The sequence below is a fragment of the Podarcis tiliguerta genome (assembly GCF_965153285.1).
Source record: "Podarcis tiliguerta genome assembly, chromosome: 5".
Classification (NCBI taxonomy): domain Eukaryota; kingdom Metazoa; phylum Chordata; class Lepidosauria; order Squamata; family Lacertidae; genus Podarcis; species Podarcis tiliguerta.
The window spans coordinates 75648632-75669030 of NC_139538.1; the positions used below are offsets into that span (position 1 = coordinate 75648632).

A 20399-nucleotide genomic window follows, 5' to 3' on the forward strand; every position below is an offset into this window, starting at 1 on the left:
CATTTTTCAAGTTTTTATTAACAAAAAACATTTGGAACGCAGTTCACTCAGTACAGAACAACTGCATTCGGTTTGGGGGGTTGGGAGTTGAACGATGTAAAAGAAAAACAGTTATCTCTTAATTATGTTGAACTCTATTCAGTCTAATATTATAAGTCTTTTCTTGAACATGGTGCTGAGGGTTGCCACCTTTTCAGCTGCCAAAGGATGGGGCAATACAGATGTTTTTCATGTAGGTGGGCAATAGCTGCTTTGGACTCCTTTATGGGGGGGGGGGGAAGAGAATTTGCTGCCCATTCTATCAGTGCAATCGGGCCCTCTGACTGCATTGTGAAGGTGCACCACACTTCTGCTGGGGAGAGAGGAGGAGCTGCAGGAGAAATTTAATCCTGCTACACCTTTCCTCCCGTCTCGTTCTAATTCCAACATTCTATTGCTAAAACCTGATAAAATCTTGTGGTACCTTAAACACATTTCAAGGTGGCATCTTTAGCATAATCAAATGTGCTGGTCTTTAAGGTTCCACAGGGCTGTTTGTTAGTTAGCTACTGTAATGGTTCTAGGGGTTGCTCGTGCGTAAGTTGCCGTTACTCCTGGCTAGGTTGCCTGGTTGAACCCTTTCTGTCTGGACAGCCTCAAGTTCCGTGGCTGCCTCAATCGCTGGCAGAATCCGTCAGTGGGCGTTTCCTAAACCTCTTCCAGCATAGAAGCATAGAAGTTTGACGCCCAGTCTCCTCCCCTTTTGCCTGCGCGGAAGTTTTCTGCGCAAAGTGGGTGTGGGCAGCGGAGTACTTGTGCCCTCTCCGCTGGTCTCCGGCAAAGAGTCCTGGAGCCACCTCTCCGATTCCCCCATCTGCCCCCCTTCTCCGCTGGTGTTACGCTGATTTCCTTCCCCAGCGGAGGGGCTACCTCTCTCCCCACTGGGACCCTCTCCACCATCCCTCTGGAACCTCCTCTCCACCTCCAGCTCCGATGGCAGTTCCCTGGCAGCTACAGACTAACACAAATCACCCCCTGCCCCCCCCAAAACCTGGCAAAATGCACAAGATGCTTTTTGTGGTTCCATAATTTTTTCTCCCTCAAACGCATCATTTAAAAATAAAATGTAGAACTGATTCAAGTTTGTTTGTGCACAAAATGTTGATTCCATAAAAAGTATATCTGCAATAGGTTTTTTACATATAATACGGACAGATATATTTCAAAAATATGAACAATCCATACAGATTACAAATGGATGACAGCCCTGGAGTTTTTTTTGACCTTTGTCGCATTGTGCAATAAAACACCGTGTTAGGAAAATAGCAATGCAGATAATTCTTGGAAGCTTTTGGTACCTCAAAGAGAATTTGTTTAAGTAGGTTCAGAAACAAAAGGAAAGATGTTGCATGATTTACAAATCTTCCCATGATTTGGATGTGCCCCTCTGGGTGCAATATAAGAGATGTGCCTCTTTTTAAAGCTATTTATGACGCGTATACTCAGCTCTTCAATCTGAAGAGCTCCAAGCAGCTCACATATAGTTCCTGGGAGGACTTTCTTCCAAGCCATTACATGGCCAGACCTGATCAACAATAGGACTCTTTCATGTGACTTCAAGCTATTATCTTCTCCTGTGACTATTCATGGAGATCTCATGTGGTGGATTTGCCCAGGAGTGAAATTTACCAAATTGAACGGAGGGACATTTTGTTAATCTGGTTCGGGGGTAGCCAATGTTGCGCCCTCTGGATTTTGCAGGGCTACAAGTCCCAACACCACTGGCTATTCTTATTGTTTATTATATTTGTCAGTTGGTTTTCTTGCAAAGCAAATGAAAACAATAAAAAACGAAAAACACAGCAACACAGGCTAAAAACATAGCTAAATGAAAAGGCAGGGATACAAGTCCCCCCCCCGCCCTGCAATGCCACCCTTCAGATCAAGGGCCCAAAACATAGGAATGGAGAAAGCAAAGGGGGTGCCACTGAAAAGGCCCATTCTTGAATTGTCACTCTCTAAATCTCCAAAGGAGGTGGCACACAAAGAAGGGTCATGCTGGCTAGGACTGATGGGATTTGGAGCCCAATAATATAGAGGGGGGAATGGAACCACATTGGTAACCCCATGTCTGGTTGAACCAGCCTTTGTCTCCTTCCAACACCCTGATATTCCTTCCCAAAATGAACCCATGAAGTCACCATTAATTGCTTTGATGGCAACTCCTGCTTAGAACTAGTAAGGAATCAAGTTAGGGCCACCAGTAAACCAGTCTAGATATGATACAGATAGTGTTAGGCTTCCCTCTGCCTTGTGGCTATTAGAGCCAGGGGAAGGTCAGGCTATCTGGACAGGTCTGTCTGTGTCACAGCTCACCTGTGGACCAGTCACAATGGGTGAAATGGAGGCGGTTTCAGGAAGAAAACACACACAACATCCTCCTATATTCCTTGGTTAGCGGGATGCAGCTTGAAAGCCTTACATCATGTTTGTAAGGGTATGGCACTACCATTCCACATGATACGATTTTAAGGGATGTTGCTACATTCCTTAAAATGGCCTCAGCTCAGAAGTTTGCCTAAATTGTGCTGCATCTCAAAATGATGCAGGGCTGCAAGCGATTTCTGCCTTTCTCCTGCTCACACCTTTTCCTAGCCCAGCTCCACTCCAAGGCAAACACTTCTGACACCATGTTTCTCATTTAACTGCCTCATTTGTAGTAATTTAACACCAGGGGGATGTTTAGGTTGTCCCTCTGCAGCACCTTAACTTCAAATTCCCATAAACACCGGCATTTTAAACATTCAGTGGTTAGGATGCTCGTAAAGCAGTAAAGCACTGTTTTGCAGCAGTGTAGGGAGCAATTTTGCCTTTTATAGAGAAAGAACTCTTGGTTTTTCCACTCCTCCATAAAAAGTTTTACGTCACTGGTCTGTTGCGATGAGGCATATCACATAGAGACGTGTCGACTCTCAATAATACTGAATGTTATGAAAACATTCCTGTTTTCAGTATAACTCATCTGCTTGCTTTATGGACAGAAGTGGCTCAGATCTCTGCGTCTGATAAATTTTTGTCAACCTATCCTTACTTGTCATTCAGTGCATGTGCCCCAATACTGTTCATGTTACCTGTGATTAGGGATGACATGAATACCCCTGACTGCACACCTGTGAGCAGAATCAGGGTAAACACAACTCTCCTTGCTGTCTGTGTTCATTTCAGTCCTGAGAACTGCTTCCTCCATCACCTTCCCGAAGGTGGAAAAAACTGGATTGCAACTAGAAATACCACAATCCTTGCTGGGAAAGTGATGCTGTTGGCTGTCACGTCCTGCCATGATCCCTCACCTCCTTCTTTTCTCATTCAAGAGATTTTCTTGGACAGGTTAGGGCAAATTGCATCATTCACACCTCACATTGGGACATGTTAATCTGTATGCTTGATGCCTATATGATTGGGAATGCTGTCAAATTCCAGCCCAAGTAAAGCCCGAGTTATGGATGGGGTAGAACAATTTAAAAGGTCAATCAACATCTGAGCTGGGCTCTGGAGCTACTGAATTTCAGCGAGTGGCATGCTAGGAGATGGGGCAGCTTGTTAGGCTTACTTGGCTATTCCTTGAGGACTCCGGCATGAGATATTTTAAAACATTCAATATTTCAAGCTGAACTTTAAAACAGATCACTGGAAAGCATTGGCCAGAACAAATTGGCATCCTGAAAATTGCCGCACACAAACACGCAAGCAGCTTTTGCAGCGGGAACCTGTATAAAAACATTGTAACAAATGCGCACCACATATTACCATAAAGTTATAGGTGAAACAATTGCACCGGGCGAGATGATATGTACCGGCATGCGATCCGGGTGAATGGATGCGAAACACCGAGAAGAGATAATGAGCGTTTTCAGCTTGCGGGGAGATGGGGAACTGGTACAAAATGCAAAATAAGAAAATCACACCATGTACCTGCAATGGCACACAGAAGACACACTCCCCGTGCAAGCTGTGGGGAGGAGACACTAAATGTGAGGGCTTGCCGCATTTCTCATTTCAAACCTCTGCTTGAGCTCCGACACCAGGGCATTGTGGGATGTGCAGACCACGGCACCTTTCTTTGCCTGCTTTTTAATAAGCTTCGGACTCAGCGATCCGGATACTGTGGGGACCCTCCATTCAGAGACATTAGTCTTGAGTGCTGGAGCTGGAGGTAGGGCTGGAGCAGTAGGTGGTGGAGGAGGAAGGGGCACCTGGAAGTTGTTGTTGCTGTTCTCATTTTGCAGACTCTTGGTATCCTCTTCAACGACAAACTTCTCCGCAGCGTTGCTGGGCCTCTTGAATTTCAGCCACTCCATTCTGATCATCCTGGTTGGTTGGTGGTTCTGCCTTTTTTTAATGATCCGTCTCACGGGCATGATTTTGTTGGACCTCTTATTGCGCCAGAACATGGCGGTGGAGATTAAGATGGTGATCGCCACCATCACCCCCATGACACCAGCTAGCACTCCTAAGGCTTTCATGGGGTTATCTTTTGTTTGCATCAAAAAGGCAGCCATAGGCCCTTTGTGAAGAGTCTGTAAAAGAGTACAAAGAGAACATGGTGACTTAACTCTGGGGCACAGAGAGAGAGAGACTGCGCTTTCATTTGTCCAAAATATGTGATCCACACCACCAAGCCATCTCCAATTTGGCATCCAAAATTCAGATTTAACACTAAGAAGGTCAACTGCAGCAATTAAATAGTGGAGCCTTTCACTTAGGATGTGGGGAGTTTTGCATCATTTCTATGCAATACTCTATTGTCCGTCGGTTGCAAGTGGAAACAAAACCACTGGGTTGTGCAGTCAAGGACATAACCATACAACAAACTGGTGACAAGAGTCATTCCCTATTCTAAGACGGAACCCTGGAAATTGTAGTCCTGTTAGAATGGACACCAGGGATCCCTAACCAGGCAGAGGGCCTTCTTGGTAGTGGCGCCACTTTGTGGAATGCTCTCCAATCAAATGTCAAGGAAATAAACAACTATCTGACTTTTAGAAGACATCTGAAGGCAGCCCTGTTTAGGGAAGTTTTTAATGTTTGATGTTTTATTATATTTTTTATATTCTGTTGGGAGTCTCCCAGAATGGTTGGGGAAACCCGGCCAGATGGGAGGGGTATAAATAAATAAATTATTATTATTATTATTATTATTATTATTATTATTATTATTATTATTATTTTATTACTATGAACACCCATAAACTAAAACGTCTCTGATTCTTTTGGGGAAAGCTGTCACAGTTAAAACCGGTATCAAATTGAGATAAACTCAGTATATATATCCATAACTGGAAGGTGTTCCTTATGCTTCAAATTTCATTTCAGAATCTGCCAAAATCAAAGCAACGCTTTCAGAGAAAATACTAGTAATAAGATTTTCTCATCCTATTGATGCATCTTCAACTGAAAACATTTTGAGGCTGTCAAATCGGTTCTTAAACAGCAGAAACTGAACATGTTCTAGTACTCTTTTACAGACATTACAAAAACAAAACAAAACACTCCAATGCTATGAGGTAATGAATCTGAGATGAAGGGACAGGCTGTTTGTTTCCCTTTTAAAGAATCCAAAGCTTGATTAAGAGGTAATGCAGCCTCTCAATATGGCATATTGAGGACAAATGAATGAAAAGTTCGTATAGCATTTTAGCACACAGAGCGCTGTGGTAGTCGCCGTTTAATTTTCCTGATTTTTCCCTGAGGATGGAGTCTGGATCTTTTCACACTTTTCCAGTACATGATGGTGGAGATCACCATGGTAACAGAAATGGTAGAAAGGACGCCACTCGTGCAAATCCCAAATAATGTCCATGGACGTTTCTTGAGGCCTAAAATATAGGATCTTACCCTTGATTTGATCTGAAAATGTCAAAAATAAGAAAACCAATCAACCTGTGGACCACCGTCATAAAGGAAACAGTGGGTTGCATCCAATGTAGTGCAAAGTACCCCATTCTGTCAGTGCAAGGATGTCTGCTTGTGGGACACAACTTTCTCCTCCCTCCCTAAACATTAGGAAGAACTTCCTGACAGTAAGAGCTGTTCGACAGTGGAATTTGCTGCCAAGGTGTGTGGTGGAGTCTCCTTCTTTGGAGGTCTTTAAGCAGAGGTTTGACAACCATATGTCAGGAGTGCTCTGATGGTGTTTCCTGCTTGGCAGGGGGTTGGACTCGATGGCCCTTGTGGTCTCTTCCAACTCTATGATTCTATGATTCTATTCTATGGTCTGGGATTCCTCCCAACCCCCTGCAACATATTTGGGGAGGGCGAGGGGTGAACACAGGCAGAAGAAAGGGAAGGGAGTTCTGTTGTGCAAGTGGAAATCCTCGCACTGCCAAAATACATTGGCAAGTAACTGAAGCAGATAATTTAATTAGACAGTGCCTATATGATATCGAGCAACAGAATTTGGCCATGATAAAGAAATTTTGTCGGTTGTACGATTATTTCCCACCTAGTCATTTTGACACTTTGGCACCCTATTTGAAAAATTTAATAATTCCAAAATATACAGATGCACTTTTACTTATGCAAGATTAAATATACTGCCTACAGCTGTGCTTGAGGGTTGATTTCAAAAAAATCTGTGGGGAAAAGGGCTATGTCCATGTGGAGAGGGCAGTATTGAAACAGTAGCTCATGTGCTTCTAGCTTGCATTCTATGTAAAGATTTGAGGAGTGAGGTTATTACCCCTCTACTACTATCCCTACCAGAATAAAAAAATTCCTTCTAGTAGCACCTTAGAGTTTGTTATTGGTCTGAGCTTTCGTGTGCATGCACACTTCTTCAGATACACTTCAGATCCCTACCAGGTCGCTCCACCATTGCTACTGTGTGCTTTCTTTTAGCAGATCAGGATAACCAGGTGACAGCAAAAACTGCAAAAAATAAATAAATTAGCAGGGGCAACTAGAATAAGATGTATTATTTGATTATTGAGGTAAATCTCCAGAATGTATTTTGTATACTTAAGTTTTTATCTCTATCTCCAGTACATTTTATTTTACTGCTATGGCTGGTAAAGGTAAAGGTAAAGGAACCCCTGACCATTAGGTCCAGTCGTGGCTGACTCTGGGGTTGCGGCGCTCATCTCGCTTTATTGGCCGAGGGAGCCGGCATACAGCTTCTGGGTTATGTGGCCAGCATGACTAAGCCACTTCTGGTGAACCAGAGCAGCGCACGGAAACGCCATTTACCTTCCCGCCGGAGTGGTACCTATTTATCTACTTGCACTTTGATGTGCTTTCAAACTGCTAGGTTGGCAGGAGCAGGGACTGAGCAATGGGAGCTCATCCTGTCACTGGGATTCGAACCGCCAACCTTCTGATCGGCAAGTCCTAGGCTCTGTGGTTTAACCCACAGTGCCACCCACGTCCCTGCTATGGCTAGTAGGGGATGCAAAAAAAGATTCTTCTGAATATATTGGTTGGAGACCATCATAGGACCCTCCCCTCTTTAAAACATAGCAGGGCTAAGAAGCCACTTGCTGTACCAGGACATTAACAAAAAGCGATTGGGCGGGGAGGGATGCAACTACTAAATATTTTTGAGCCCATCCTCCTCTAATACATGGTGGTGGGACAGAACACAATAATAAAATTAAAACACCAAACAAATAAATGAAACAACAACACACCACTCAGTGTAAACACAGACAAAAGAATAACATCACAAAATTGGTGGTTAAAAGACCAATTTTAGAAGCTAAAAAAACCCTACCCAGGTAACATGGATAAATGAGTGCCTGTAATTGCACATAATAGTAAAAGAAACAGCAAGGCTTGAAGACTGGAGAATGGAAACATGCAACCATCGGAGATGTTTATAAGTCATTATTACTGTAACCATGCAGTTACATACATGCATGTATAAACACCTTCAGAACGAGACTGGCTTAGTTGTACAGTACCTATATCTAATCATGAAGTAGATGTTCTTCATCTGAGACCAGGGACTGGAGCCTGAGCTGCAGAAGCAGGCAGAAGATACTGCTCTCTTGAACTGGCAAAGGCAGATATCCAAGCTCCCATTATCTAGCTTGGACTTGGCCAACTTTCCTCCTGACTGTCCATTGTAGGAGACTGCAATCTCCTCACAGGATTGTGAAGCAGCAGATTGCCAAATCCTGAGGCACCATTCCTTTCCAGCTTGGCACCCAGTGCTTTCTGCCTCCTTTCTTGCTTCCTGCCAGCTGCCTTGATGGCGACAGCACAGTTACAACCCAGAGGTAATGGTGCGCAGAATTCCAGCCTTGAGGACTGACTACACTGCTGCTCAGGTCAATGGGAACATTCTTCTACTGATTTGAATGGTACAGAATCTCGTCTTCCGAGGATTTGTGGAGCAAGCCACAATCAATGCATGTTCTCTTTAGCTGCCTGAATAAGATTATCTGTTACACACTTGACTTGGCAATGAGCGTGCCAGAGAAAAACATATTCATCGCATGAGGCACACTTAATCTGAGTTCCATCTCCTCAGTGTCCCAGCACGTCGTCACGACACATCCTGAGTCTGCTTATGTCAAATGCAAAGGAGATGCGGCTGTTAATAAAACATTCAGGTGTGTATTCAATGATACCTGATTTCTCATACGAAAGCTTCCTGCTGCATGCCGTGCTCATTTTCCACATGGCACTAGGATGCTACTGCAATGATATGTATCGGGGCTGGAGCGTCCAGAAAACCGTGGAGCTGCTAGACTGCTAATTGGGATCAGCCATTGTGAACACATTTTGCCATTGCTTAAAGAGCTGCCCTGGCTCCTGGTTCATTTCTGAGAGCAATATACAGTGTTGGTGCTCCCTGTTAAAGCTGTATATGGCTTGGGATCTGGAAACAGCTCACATAGCTGCCTGCTCTATATTCACCTGCCTGTGCACCAAGATCATCTTTGGATGTCCTCCCCTAGGTACTCCACCATCTGATGCAAGGCATGTGGCATCTGGGAAGAGGGACTTCTCCAGAAGACTAAGCAGGCAGAGCCAGGCTGCCTCCCAAGCCCACACAAGTGTAACATGTAGCTCGTCTCTGAATGAACCTTGTTCCTATCCATTTATGTTCAGGGCAGAGGGTTAGATAGCCACCCCTTCTAATCTTGTGGACTATAGACAAACTATTGGTGTGCTCTGTCACTGCAATGATCAGTCTTTCCATTCCAGGGCACGGAAATCTAGGACTATGTAATCTGTCATAAAAAAAAAATACCTGTAATCAAGGACAGGGGGAAGCAAACCGCATATGCACTTCAGCACTTCCCCCCCAGTGGGTATGAAAGAAAGCATAGTCTTATCATCAATATCCCTTTTTTGTGTAAAAATTGTATCCGTTAAATAAAATAGCCTTGGGATTTTTTTATTATCACTGCATTGTTTCAAGAGCAAAATGTTTTTTTGATGCATGAAACCACCAAACCTAGCCGCAGGGCATCCATCTCGAAGGGAGCAGCGTTCTGCTAATTGTGATGGTAAATGTTAATCAAAAATAGGCCTGTTTAATTACTCATTGTGATTAACACTGCTGGACACCTCTAGTTGTCAAAAAAGCTTTTCCTTCAGAAAGGAAAACAGAGCACTGTTCTGTGGGATGAAGAATGCCGGGTCAGACACAATGGAAGAGGAACAGATGCGTTCAAGTACATCCTGGGGCACATTATACAAAGAGAATGCCTTATTTGCATGCCACTATGCATCCTGCCATCTCCAGTTGGAAATGATTCCCAGTGTAGTATATGCTAACCCTTTTCCTCCTGAAAAAAGGTCACAAAGAGGGAGAGCACAGTCTCAGAGATGGATTCATGTACCATGCAAGCTTACGGTTCATCCACACTTCTGCTCGCTATCAAATTGGAGCAAACATCAACCAGGTTTTCTCCAGATGGACATTTGCTCCAGTTTAGTGCAGAAGTGTGGGTTTCCTGGGGAAAAGCTGTGAGGAAAAGGCCAAACTGCTCGTGGGAGAAGTGGAAATGTGGATAAGACCTATTTACAGGGGCTAAGCACCTTTGCAATGAAGGCACGAAGAGGACAAACAGTCACAGGCTCTACTATAAAGAGACCAATATATGAAAGCAAGGAACTAAGCTGTTGCTGAGGAAATTACAGACAGCATAGCAAAGACCGGGGAGTTTCAGGTGGACACTTGTAAATTGTAAGGTTTCGGGATAAGAAAGCTAAATATGGCTGAGGGGGTGGCATTTCAAATCTCTTCGCCACCAATTTGCAATGCTTATTCAAGGGAAATAAATATTCTAGAACAGATGGGTGGCATTCTGTTTGCTGATATTAGATCGCCACATGTCTACGTTGCCCCTGCCACATCTATGTGGTCTGCAGGGTATAAGGGAAATGACAGTTTGACGAATCCTCTGTATATGTGAAGCAGAGTGACAAGTCTGTCACACTCACCCCAGCGTTGGAAAATATTGTTTGGGAAGTTAAATGTAGTAATAAAGGAGGAGTTATTCTTCTAATGAACCATCTGGAGAATGGTTGGTAAAATCAAGGGCGAGTTAAGATACAAAGTTAAAAGAAGAAGGACAGATTAGGCGTGGACCTTTAAGACCATTGTTGTGGGCCTTCATAAATTCCTCCTTCTCCATTTTCAGTATAGGGAAAGCAATTGTAACTTCTATTTGGTACCAATGAGGCTGAACAATGCAACAGAGAGATCAGGGATGGACCCATTGCCAGCAGCTGAAATGGCTTAGGATCCACTTGATCCTTTGGCAGACTCTACGCTTCCTTGACCCAGAAATGCCAGAAATTCTCATCTCACAGCTGACAGCACTCCCTTACTTCAATTTAACTTCAATGACTCAAATTATGAAGCTTTCGCAGCGGTGCCCATTACAAATCACTGTTTCTCAGCCACAAATCTTGGGTCTCCCTGTTTGCCATTTCTCTCCAGTATCCTATCCCCTTACCTCTTCTGTGATATCAATCTTCAGGACAGCGGTGGTGCTAAATGAAGGAGAGCCCCGGTCTTTGGCTTGAACTACCACCGACCATATGCAGTCTTTGTTGTTGGTGATGTTGTGAATTATGTCCAAGGATCTTATGTAGGATTTCAGTTTTATTTCTCCGGTGCTTTGGTCTATATCAAACACATTGGCAGGATCTGCTTGCATAATAGAATAGTCAACTATGTTATTGGGTTCTTCCGCATCTTGGTCTATTGCCTGTTAGGGATGGGGAGAAAAAGTGAAAGAGAAATGTTTATTGAATGGCAATCTATTTTAATGAGGTTTGGTTCTTTTTGATTCTGAAGTTCCATACTTTAAGCATGGTTTCTGTACCAGAACTTTGTGGGATGGGGTTTGGTTGGATTCCAGAGTAGTTTAAAAATCTATCTTGCACCAGTCTTCCATTTTATATTCTGCTTGGTATAGAGAGGTGTGGGATATAGCTATTCATGATAAATTGACATGTGCCATTAAGGTAAGATGGAGAATATGCAGGAGAAATGATTTTGAGGAGATATGGAGAATGTTTGTAGAATTTGTACTGTTAAAATGGAAAGGAGTCAAACCATCACAAGAGGTGTTAGAATTTTGGGAGGTTGGATAGTTACAATGGAATGGTTTCAGTGGTGGGGTGCACATTTTTATTCTTATTTATTTATGATTATTAATTTGTTTAAAAATTGAAACAAAAAAATCTATCTTGGAGAAAATTGAAATGCTAGGAGTTTGAAGGAACAGTTCCCTCTTCCCTTAAAAAAAAAAAAACCCTTGGAAAATTCAGATCTCCTACCAATTATCCTCTTCTCCCTTTTTATTTGAAAAACTCTGCAATGGGGGATTATTATTATTATTATTTACAAAAATAAAACCAAAGTATGTTTAATTTTCCGATTTGAAGTAAATGGCCATTGTGCAGAATTCTGCCCGCTGCATCTGAAATCAGCATTTCCCGTCAGAAAAACAGCAGGAGGTTGGAATTCTAGAACAATTCCAGAATGGAACTGCTCCATTCTGCTCAACCTGTCAACAGTTTTGTTGTATTCCATCAAAGCGGAAGAGTAATGAGGCACAGCAAAACAGAAATTGCACCTGTGATGCAACTCTAGTATTCGAAGAATGGTTCTAGACTAGCCTTTTATGATTATTTCTTGTAAGCAAAAGACCCATGCCATTTCATGAGTAATAATAATAATAATAATAACAATACATTATTTATACCCCACCCATCTGGCTGGGTTTCCCCAGTCATTCTGGGAGGTGAGGCTCCCAACAGAACATTAAAAACACTATAAGATTGGAGATATGCCTCATCTCTTTCCACTCCATTCTTTCACCCTCTTCACTCTATCCAAGTTAACCCCTTTCTTGCAAATATCCCCTTGGCTCTCTCTCTCTCCCCTTCCCTAACTCCTAAATCATATTTCCGATGCCACCTCTCTGACACGATCTTCTCTGTCTCTCGCCACCTCTCTGACACTGTCATTCTCTGCCTCCCACTCCAACATTGACTCTCTTTGTGCCCAGACACTCTTCTGGGTCTTCTTCTTCACCCACTCTGTGCCCTGATTTGTCTTCCTATTGGTATTTCCATGGGAATGACTGACAGCTATTCACAAATGAAGGAGAATGTAACGGGATGCCCTCAAAGTGTACCATTAGGGCTTAAGGCAGGATGAGGAACCTCTAGCCTGTGGGCCAATGTTGGATTGCCATTGGGCTCTGGGTTGGCCTGTGAGGCCTTTCCCTCAAACCATGTCCAACTCCCAATTAGCTGACTTAATTTGTGATGTCATCTGATAGGCACTTGAGTATGGTTAAATCCTGCGCTGGCCCTCTGTCTGTTCCCAGCAGGGAATAGCAGTGTGTACCCAAACTGAGCAGGATTTAACCCCCCACTCATTAGTTGCCTGCCATTAAGAAGAATCAACCCTGCTCTTCCAAGCCTTGATTTTCCACGGGTCTCTCTAAGCTGTAAAGGTAAAGGACCCCTGGATGGTTAAGTCCAGTCAAAGGCGACTATGGGGTTGCGGCACTCATCTCTCTTTCAGGTTGAGGGAGCCAGAGTTTGTCCACAGTCAGCTTTCCAGGAACACCATGACAGAAGTGCACAGAAATGCCATTTACCTTCCTGCCACAGCGGTACCTATTCATCTACCTGCACTGGCATGCTTTTGAACTGTTAGGTTGGCAGAAGCTGAGACAGAGCAATGGGAGCTCACTCCATCGCAGGGATTTGAACCACCAACCCTCTGATCGGCAAGCCCAATCAGTGGTCTGATCGGCAAGCCCTCTGTGGTCTAAACCACAGAGCCACCCACGTCCTCTAAACTGTAATGGAATATTGAAAAGTGGATTATACCCATAGCTGCACAGATTTACTTACAGAAATGTAAGCTCCTTATTTAGCCTTTGAGTCCGTAACAGGAACCGTTGCAACGTAACAAATCCATTGCAATCACTTCAATACCAGTCACTACAACCAAACACACAAACGCACACATCGACCAACCTCCACTTTCACTGGAGTGCCTATAATCATGGTTTTTTCCTGGATGTTCTCGTTGAACTCTGGGGAGTGATCGTTGACATCAAGCACAGTAATGAAGACTTCGGCCAAGCTATACTTCCCCTCTGTATCTTCTGCCTTCACATAGAAGTTGTACTTGGACGTAACTTCTGCATCTAGCGTGGCCCATGGCTGGGTGTAAATGATTCCAGTGGATGGATGGATGAGGAATCTGGAAGGAGGAAAAAAAATTGGCCAATATTTCATCTATTTCCTAGTCAGCTGCACAGACAAAAGAAAAGAGATCACCCTTATGTTCAGATGCACCCTTTTCAGAGTGATATCTCCCCCTACGTAGCTGCCGTGGGTGGCTGCAGTCCCAATTGTGCTTGGAAAATGGGAATTTATTTGTTACAAATCCTATTAGCCAATTCTCTATAAAATACTCTGAATAACATACAAGTGTTTAACACGATGCATCTCTTAAAAAGAACATTTCATACCAATGGCTACACAGTACCCATTTAAATTCAAGCTTAACTCAGCTATTCAACATTTTTGAAAGTCATGACGAATAAAAAATATGTTGACCTACAGGTAAAAAAGGGAGCACAAGGGTGGAGTCTGGTATACTTCTATGTGTACAGAGTTCCACAGGGAAGAGTGTCATATAACCAAAAGCCTTGCTCTCTCTGTGGCCAGCCTTTCCAAAATCAGCTTTCTACAGAAACTTCTCAGTTTGTACACCTTATGGGCATGGAAAAGATCCCAGGAGAGGCCCATTTTGACTTATTAAGATTAATGAAGGGTGGAGTTATTTGTGTAAGATGGCAGAAGTTATTAACACAAGGGCTCTGAAGTAGGAAGCGAAGTCTTATATTGAGGAAAAACGTTAACAACTTTGGACCCCTCTAATTTGAGTTATTTCCCGTTTAATTTTAATTAAAAATGATTTTAAGGAAACAAGAAAGCAATCTGGAACTTATGGAGTATTCCCTGGGTCTGTCAGAGGGGTCAGGGGGGTCATGTTATTCTTGCACTATTCATATATTATATATATATATATATATATATATATATATATGCAGGTTTTGGTGTCCTCGGGTGTCTTCCCGTGTAAAAGTTGGGGTGTCTAGGCGACGTTTCGACGAGGTCTCACTCGTCATCTTCAGGCTGGTGCTTTCGGCTTCTTGTTACTGGAACAGAGCAGGATCTCAGTGTTTGAGTTCCTATAAATACTGTTGAGGAGGTGTGGTGTATAGCCTCCAATGTTCTGGGCAGAGAGGAGGTTCCCAGGCTAGTGTGCCTTTTCTTCTTTTGTTCCTTAATTACTTGAGGGATATCTTGAGTGATTTCTTGAGTGATTTCCTGAATCCCACTTAGGTGGGTCATTAGGTGTGGATTAGTTGCTAAAGCCTTCGTGTCTTGAACTCTTGAACTTTGTGAAGAGTTTTTCTGAGAAGATGGCTGTACAGCACTTGGTTGTGCTCTGGCTTGGCTTCGTGTATAGGGGCGAGCTGTGGTTTTGTGGCCTGTGCCAGCCAGATCTGTGTAGGGATTGCAGGGGGGTGCAGCATCCGGAGGTGCCACCCTGGTTTGGCTACTGGATGGTGTCTGTAATTTATCTGTGGAGAGGGTCTGGGTTTGGGTCTGGTGTGGTTGATTGGTGATGGCGTTCTGTGTGCCTCTGGATCTGGTGTCAGATTTTGTGGGGAGGGCTAATTTCCAGATGTCTGGCAAGCGGGATGTGTCGTCACGCTTGTTCATGTTGTGAGGGTGTTTCTCTATCTCGATGGCTTCCATGATTATTCTCTTGTGGTGATGTTCCATGTTAAAGAGCAATTTGGAATCTGCAAAATTAATTTCGTGTCCTGTTTCTTTCATGTGTTGGAAAAGAGAGGAAGTTTTTTCTTCTTTTTTGACGGCATTCTTGTGTTCTGCGATCCGTGCATTTATTCGTCTGTTTGTTTGTCCAATGTACGTGGCTGGGCAGACTTTGCAGGGTATTTCATAGACCCCTTGGTTTTCCAACTGAATTTTATCCTTGGGGTTTCTGAGGATATTGGCTATTTTTTGGTTGGTGCAAAAGGCTGTTTTGATATTGTGTTTATGGAGGATTTTGCTAATTTTATCTGTAGTGCCCTTGATATAAGGAAGGAGGGCTATGCCATTGTTTTCTTCTGTGTCTTGGTTTTTGGGGGGTGTTTCTTTTTGGATTAGCTTCGTAACCCTGTTTTGCTGGTATCCATTGGCAATTAACACATTTGAGAGATTCTGTAACTCAGTTGTCAAGTGGTCTTCGTCAGCCAGGCGTTTGGTTCTGGAGATGAGAGTCTTGGCTACGGAGTTTATTTGTGCAGGGTGGTGGTGTGATTGTGCATGTAAGTAGCGGTTGGTGTGTGTTTTTTTCCGGTAGATAGTGTGTCCTAGGGAGCCATCAGGTTTTTTGTAGATTAGGACGTCAAGGAAGGGAAGTTGGTTGTTGGCTTCTATTTCCATAGTGAATTGTATTTTGGGGTGTAGGCTGTTGAGATGTGTGAGGAAGCTATCCAGTTTTTCCTTCCCGTGTGGCCAAATTACAAAGGTGTCGTCAACATATCTGAGCCAAAGTTTGGGTTTGTGTTCTGACTTGTCTAAAGCATTGGTTTCAAAGTGTTCCATGTACAGGTTAGCGATGACCGGTGAGAGGGGTGATCCCATAGGTGCTCCTTCTATCTGTTTGTATCTTTGTCCATTGTGGATGAAGTACGTGTTGGTTAGGCAGTGGTTGGTCAGGTCCAAGATGTATTCGGGGGGATTGTATTTGTTTTGAATGGCTGTCAAGGCTTCATTAATGGGCACTTGTGTGAAGAGAGATACAACATCGAAGCTCACAAGTAGGTCATTGGGTTGTAGGTTTTGCTTCTTTATTGTTTCTATGAACTGGAAGGAGTTTGGAACGTGTGAAGAGATGGATTCTGCATAGGGCTGAAGTTGCTTGGCGAGAAATTTAGCGAGATTTTGTAGAGGTGAGCCTATGGAGCTAATGGATACCAGCAAAACAGGGTTACGAAGCTAATCCAAAAAGAAACACCCCCCAAAAACCAAGACACAGAAGAAAACAATGGCATAGCCCTCCTTCCTTATATCAAGGGCACTACAGATAAAATTAGCAAAATCCTCCATAAACACAATATCAAAACAGCCTTTTGCACCAACCAAAAAATAGCCAATATCCTCAGAAACCCCAAGGATAAAATTCAGTTGGAAAACCAAGGGGTCTATGAAATACCCTGCAAAGTCTGCCCAGCCACGTACATTGGACAAACAAACAGACGAATAAATGCACGGATCGCAGAACACAAGAATGCCGTCAAAAAAGAAGAAAAAACTTCCTCTCTTTTCCAACACATGAAAGAAACAGGACACGAAATTAATTTTGCAGATTCCAAATTGCTCTTTAACATGGAACATCACCACAAGAGAATAATCATGGAAGCCATCGAGATAGAGAAACACCCTCACAACATGAACAAGCGTGACGACACATCCCGCTTGCCAGACATCTGGAAATTAGCCCTCCCCACAAAATCTGACACCAGATCCAGAGGCACACAGAACGCCATCACCAATCAACCACACCAGACCCAAACCCAGACCCTCTCCACAGATAAATTACAGACACCATCCAGTAGCCAAACCAGGGTGGCACCTCCGGATGCTGCACCCCCCTGCAATCCCTACACAGATCTGGCTGGCACAGGCCACAAAACCACAGCTCGCCCCTATACACGAAGCCAAGCCAGAGCACAACCAAGTGCTGTACAGCCATCTTCTCAGAAAAACTCTTCACAAAGTTCAAGAGTTCAAGACACGAAGGCTTTAGCAACTAATCCACACCTAATGACCCACCTAAGTGGGATTCAGGAAATCACTCAAGAAATCACTCAAGATATCCCTCAAGTAATTAAGGAACAAAAGAAGAAAAGGCACACTAGCCTGGGAACCTCCTCTCTGCCCAGAACATTGGAGGCTATACACCACACCTCCTCAACAGTATTTATAGGAACTCAAACACTGAGATCCTGCTCTGTTCCAGTAACAAGAAGCCGAAAGCACCAGCCTGAAGATGACGAGTGAGACCTCGTCGAAACGTCGCCTAGACACCCCAACTTTTACACGGGAAGACACCCGAGGACACCAAAACCTGCATTCCTGTACCCGTGAAAATCTACGAAAGCAAATATATATATATATATATATATATATATATATATATGTGTGTGTGTGTGTGTGTGTGTGTGTGTGTGTGTTCACGTTATCTGTTGATCTGTATATGCTTCCATCCTTCACCTGATTCAATGAATTTGCAGACTGAATGATTTGGGGGTGCCTTTTCCAAAACACAATATATTACTAAATGTTCTGGGGTTCCCTCACCACTTTGACTTTTCCAATAGCAAGGCCAAGTCATAAATGCTCAAGTAAACTTATATATATATTTAAAAGTTCACGTTATCTGTTGATCTGTATATGCTTTCATCCTTCACCTTACTTCAACATATTTTAGAAACCCCTACAAGAGTTGAAAACTGTTCAGAGGAGTGCGTTACTTGCTGCCCATTGGATATTTTGGTTTAAGTCCCCCCAACAAAAAAATAAATAAATCCCTGAGCATTGGTCATGTTTGCTGAATCTGATGAGAGCTGCAGTTCAACAACAGGCATGGTGGTGGTGGGGCAACGGGTTGCCGAAGAGTGGCTTAAGGCATGCCATCTCTCTCTCTTTCTCTCTCTCTCTCTCTCTCTGTGTGTGTGTGTGTGTGTATTTGTATCTATATATAAAGGTAAAGGGACCCCTGACCATTAGGTCCAGTCATGACCAACTCTGGGGTTGTGGTGCTCATCTCGCTTTATTGGCTGAGGGAGCCGGCGTACAGCTTCCGGGTCGTGTGGCCAGCAGGACTAAGCAGCTTCTGCCGAACCAGAGCAGTGCACGGAGACACCGTTTACCTTTCCGCCAGAGTGGTACTTAATTATCTACTTGCACTTTAATATGCTTTCGAACTGCTAGGTTGGCATGAGCAGGAACCAAGCAACGGGAGCTCATCCCGTCGCAGGAATTTCAATCGCCAACCTTCTGATCGGCAAGTCCTAGGCTCTGTGGTTTAATATCTGCATGCAAATAATAATATTAAATCCAAATCTGCAAAAGTCAAAACAGAGGGGTGGGGGCGGGAATCAGTTCCAGTGTAACATGAATATGTTTAGATGTAATACTATTTTTATACAAGGTCTCTGGAGCCTTTGAATATGGCGTAAAAATGAGGGGGTAGGCGAACTGATTGCCTGGCATTTAAAGTTTCATATTTTTTAATCCATTTTGGATATATCCCTTGTTTTGTGAACAGCACAGTGCGGTGGATTTCCACTCAGAACCCCCTGCGCTGAAACAAGGAAGAATGGTGCAGTTGTGCAGTTTGTAACAACAATGTATTGGGTCATGTGCTGAATAAAACAACGCAGAGACCTTCAGCACGCAATAAATGAAAGTATGATGAACGCAATGTTTGGCTGTTGGTTAGTTTGGCTGAACACTGCGTTAGATCCCTTATAAAACAAGAAAGGGGAGAAGAATTTATTTCCTTCTGCTTCTAAAGGGAGTTAAGCTCTGCTCCTCAAGCTCTGAGGTATATTTAGACTATCTCGGAGTAGGCAAGTCTGAAAATCTTAGCTTAAATGAGTGTAGGACTGCAACTTCATCACACACAGACAGACCCTGAAGGCAGCGGGTAAGCAAAACTAATTGTCATACATTATATACCAATCATTTCAAACGACAGACTGAATTTATTTGAAAGATGCTAATGTGAAATCTGATTCTATGAATTTGCAGATTGAATGATTTGGGGGTGCCTTTTTAAAAACACAAGATAGTGCTAAATGTTCTGGGGTCCCCTCACCACTTTGACTTTTCCAATAGCAAGGCCAAGTCATAAATTCTCGAGTAAACTTATTTTACTCAAAAATTATTTGAGGGTAATGGAAGTCGCCCAGAGTGGCTGGGTATGGGTGGGGTATAATAATAATAATAATAATAATAATAATAATAATAATAATAATAATAATTCACAAGCCCCTGCTCTCACCTTTTCTTTTTTGCTACCAACTCCCCTTCTTGCCCTTACTCCATATTGGCTTCATAATAAAGCCAAATCAGAATGAGGGCAATGTGTCCTGCCATTGCTCCGATTGGCTTAATTGTAAAATAAAGACAACAAGGGGGTCTAGTAGAACACAGAACCATTGCTATGGCAACCAGGAATATCAGTAAGTGGAATAAACTTCACAGAGCCCCTACAAAATTGCTGAAAAATGGCCCCACCCAACTCTTGGATTCAGCCCAATAACAACAGTAATAACAACCTCCTAATGTAAAATGTCCCAAGCAGAAATTAAAAATCAACATTGTTTATTGTTTTTGTTCATGCCCAGTGAGTCGGTGTAAATATTGGAAGTAATTAAAAATCTAATTATTTTTGCTAATTCCTTTTGAGACCATTTGCTGGGTATTAGAGTTATGACTAGGGATCCGCTATTTGCGCCCAACTTTCTGCAAATGCAAAGGGCAAGATATTCAAAAGGTTGTTCGTGAAGACAGAGAATTACTATTAGAATTCCGCTCTTGCAGAAGTGCCTTGAGTATTTCAGGTGTAACCAAAGAGACAGCCCATCCCAAGAATTGTTTAACGGCATCCTAAAAGAGGGGAGAAATATCTAAAGGAGATGCTTAACTGTTGTTGCTGTCATATATTATTATTATTTTCTGCATGCAATGCAGGATACACTGAGGTTTTTCAAGGTCACTTAGGAAATGTGGCTCAGAACTGGAGGAAAAAGCACATGGTTTTCTGACTCTCTATC

The 20399-nt window shown here is 43.1% G+C and overlaps 1 protein-coding gene across 2 annotated transcripts in view; it reads right to left on the bottom strand.

Moving 5' to 3' along the window:
* Nucleotides 1-20399, bottom strand: part of CDHR1 (cadherin related family member 1) — a 60685-nt gene continuing 40286 nt past the window's right edge. The window contains exons 15-18 of one of the 2 annotated variants that reach the window (XM_083439980.1): nucleotides 13501-13729; nucleotides 10953-11207; nucleotides 995-4556; nucleotides 1-548 (exon numbers count right to left, since the gene is read on the bottom strand). In XM_083439980.1, the coding sequence (XP_083296106.1) occupies nucleotides 4005-4556; nucleotides 10953-11207; nucleotides 13501-13729 (1036 nt within the window). In that variant the 3' untranslated portion in view covers nucleotides 1-548; nucleotides 995-4004. Of the gene's footprint in view, nucleotides 549-994; nucleotides 4557-5501; nucleotides 5887-10952; nucleotides 11208-13500; nucleotides 13730-20399 lie in introns of those variants that run through there. The other variant, XM_083439981.1, reaches the window with a different exon arrangement.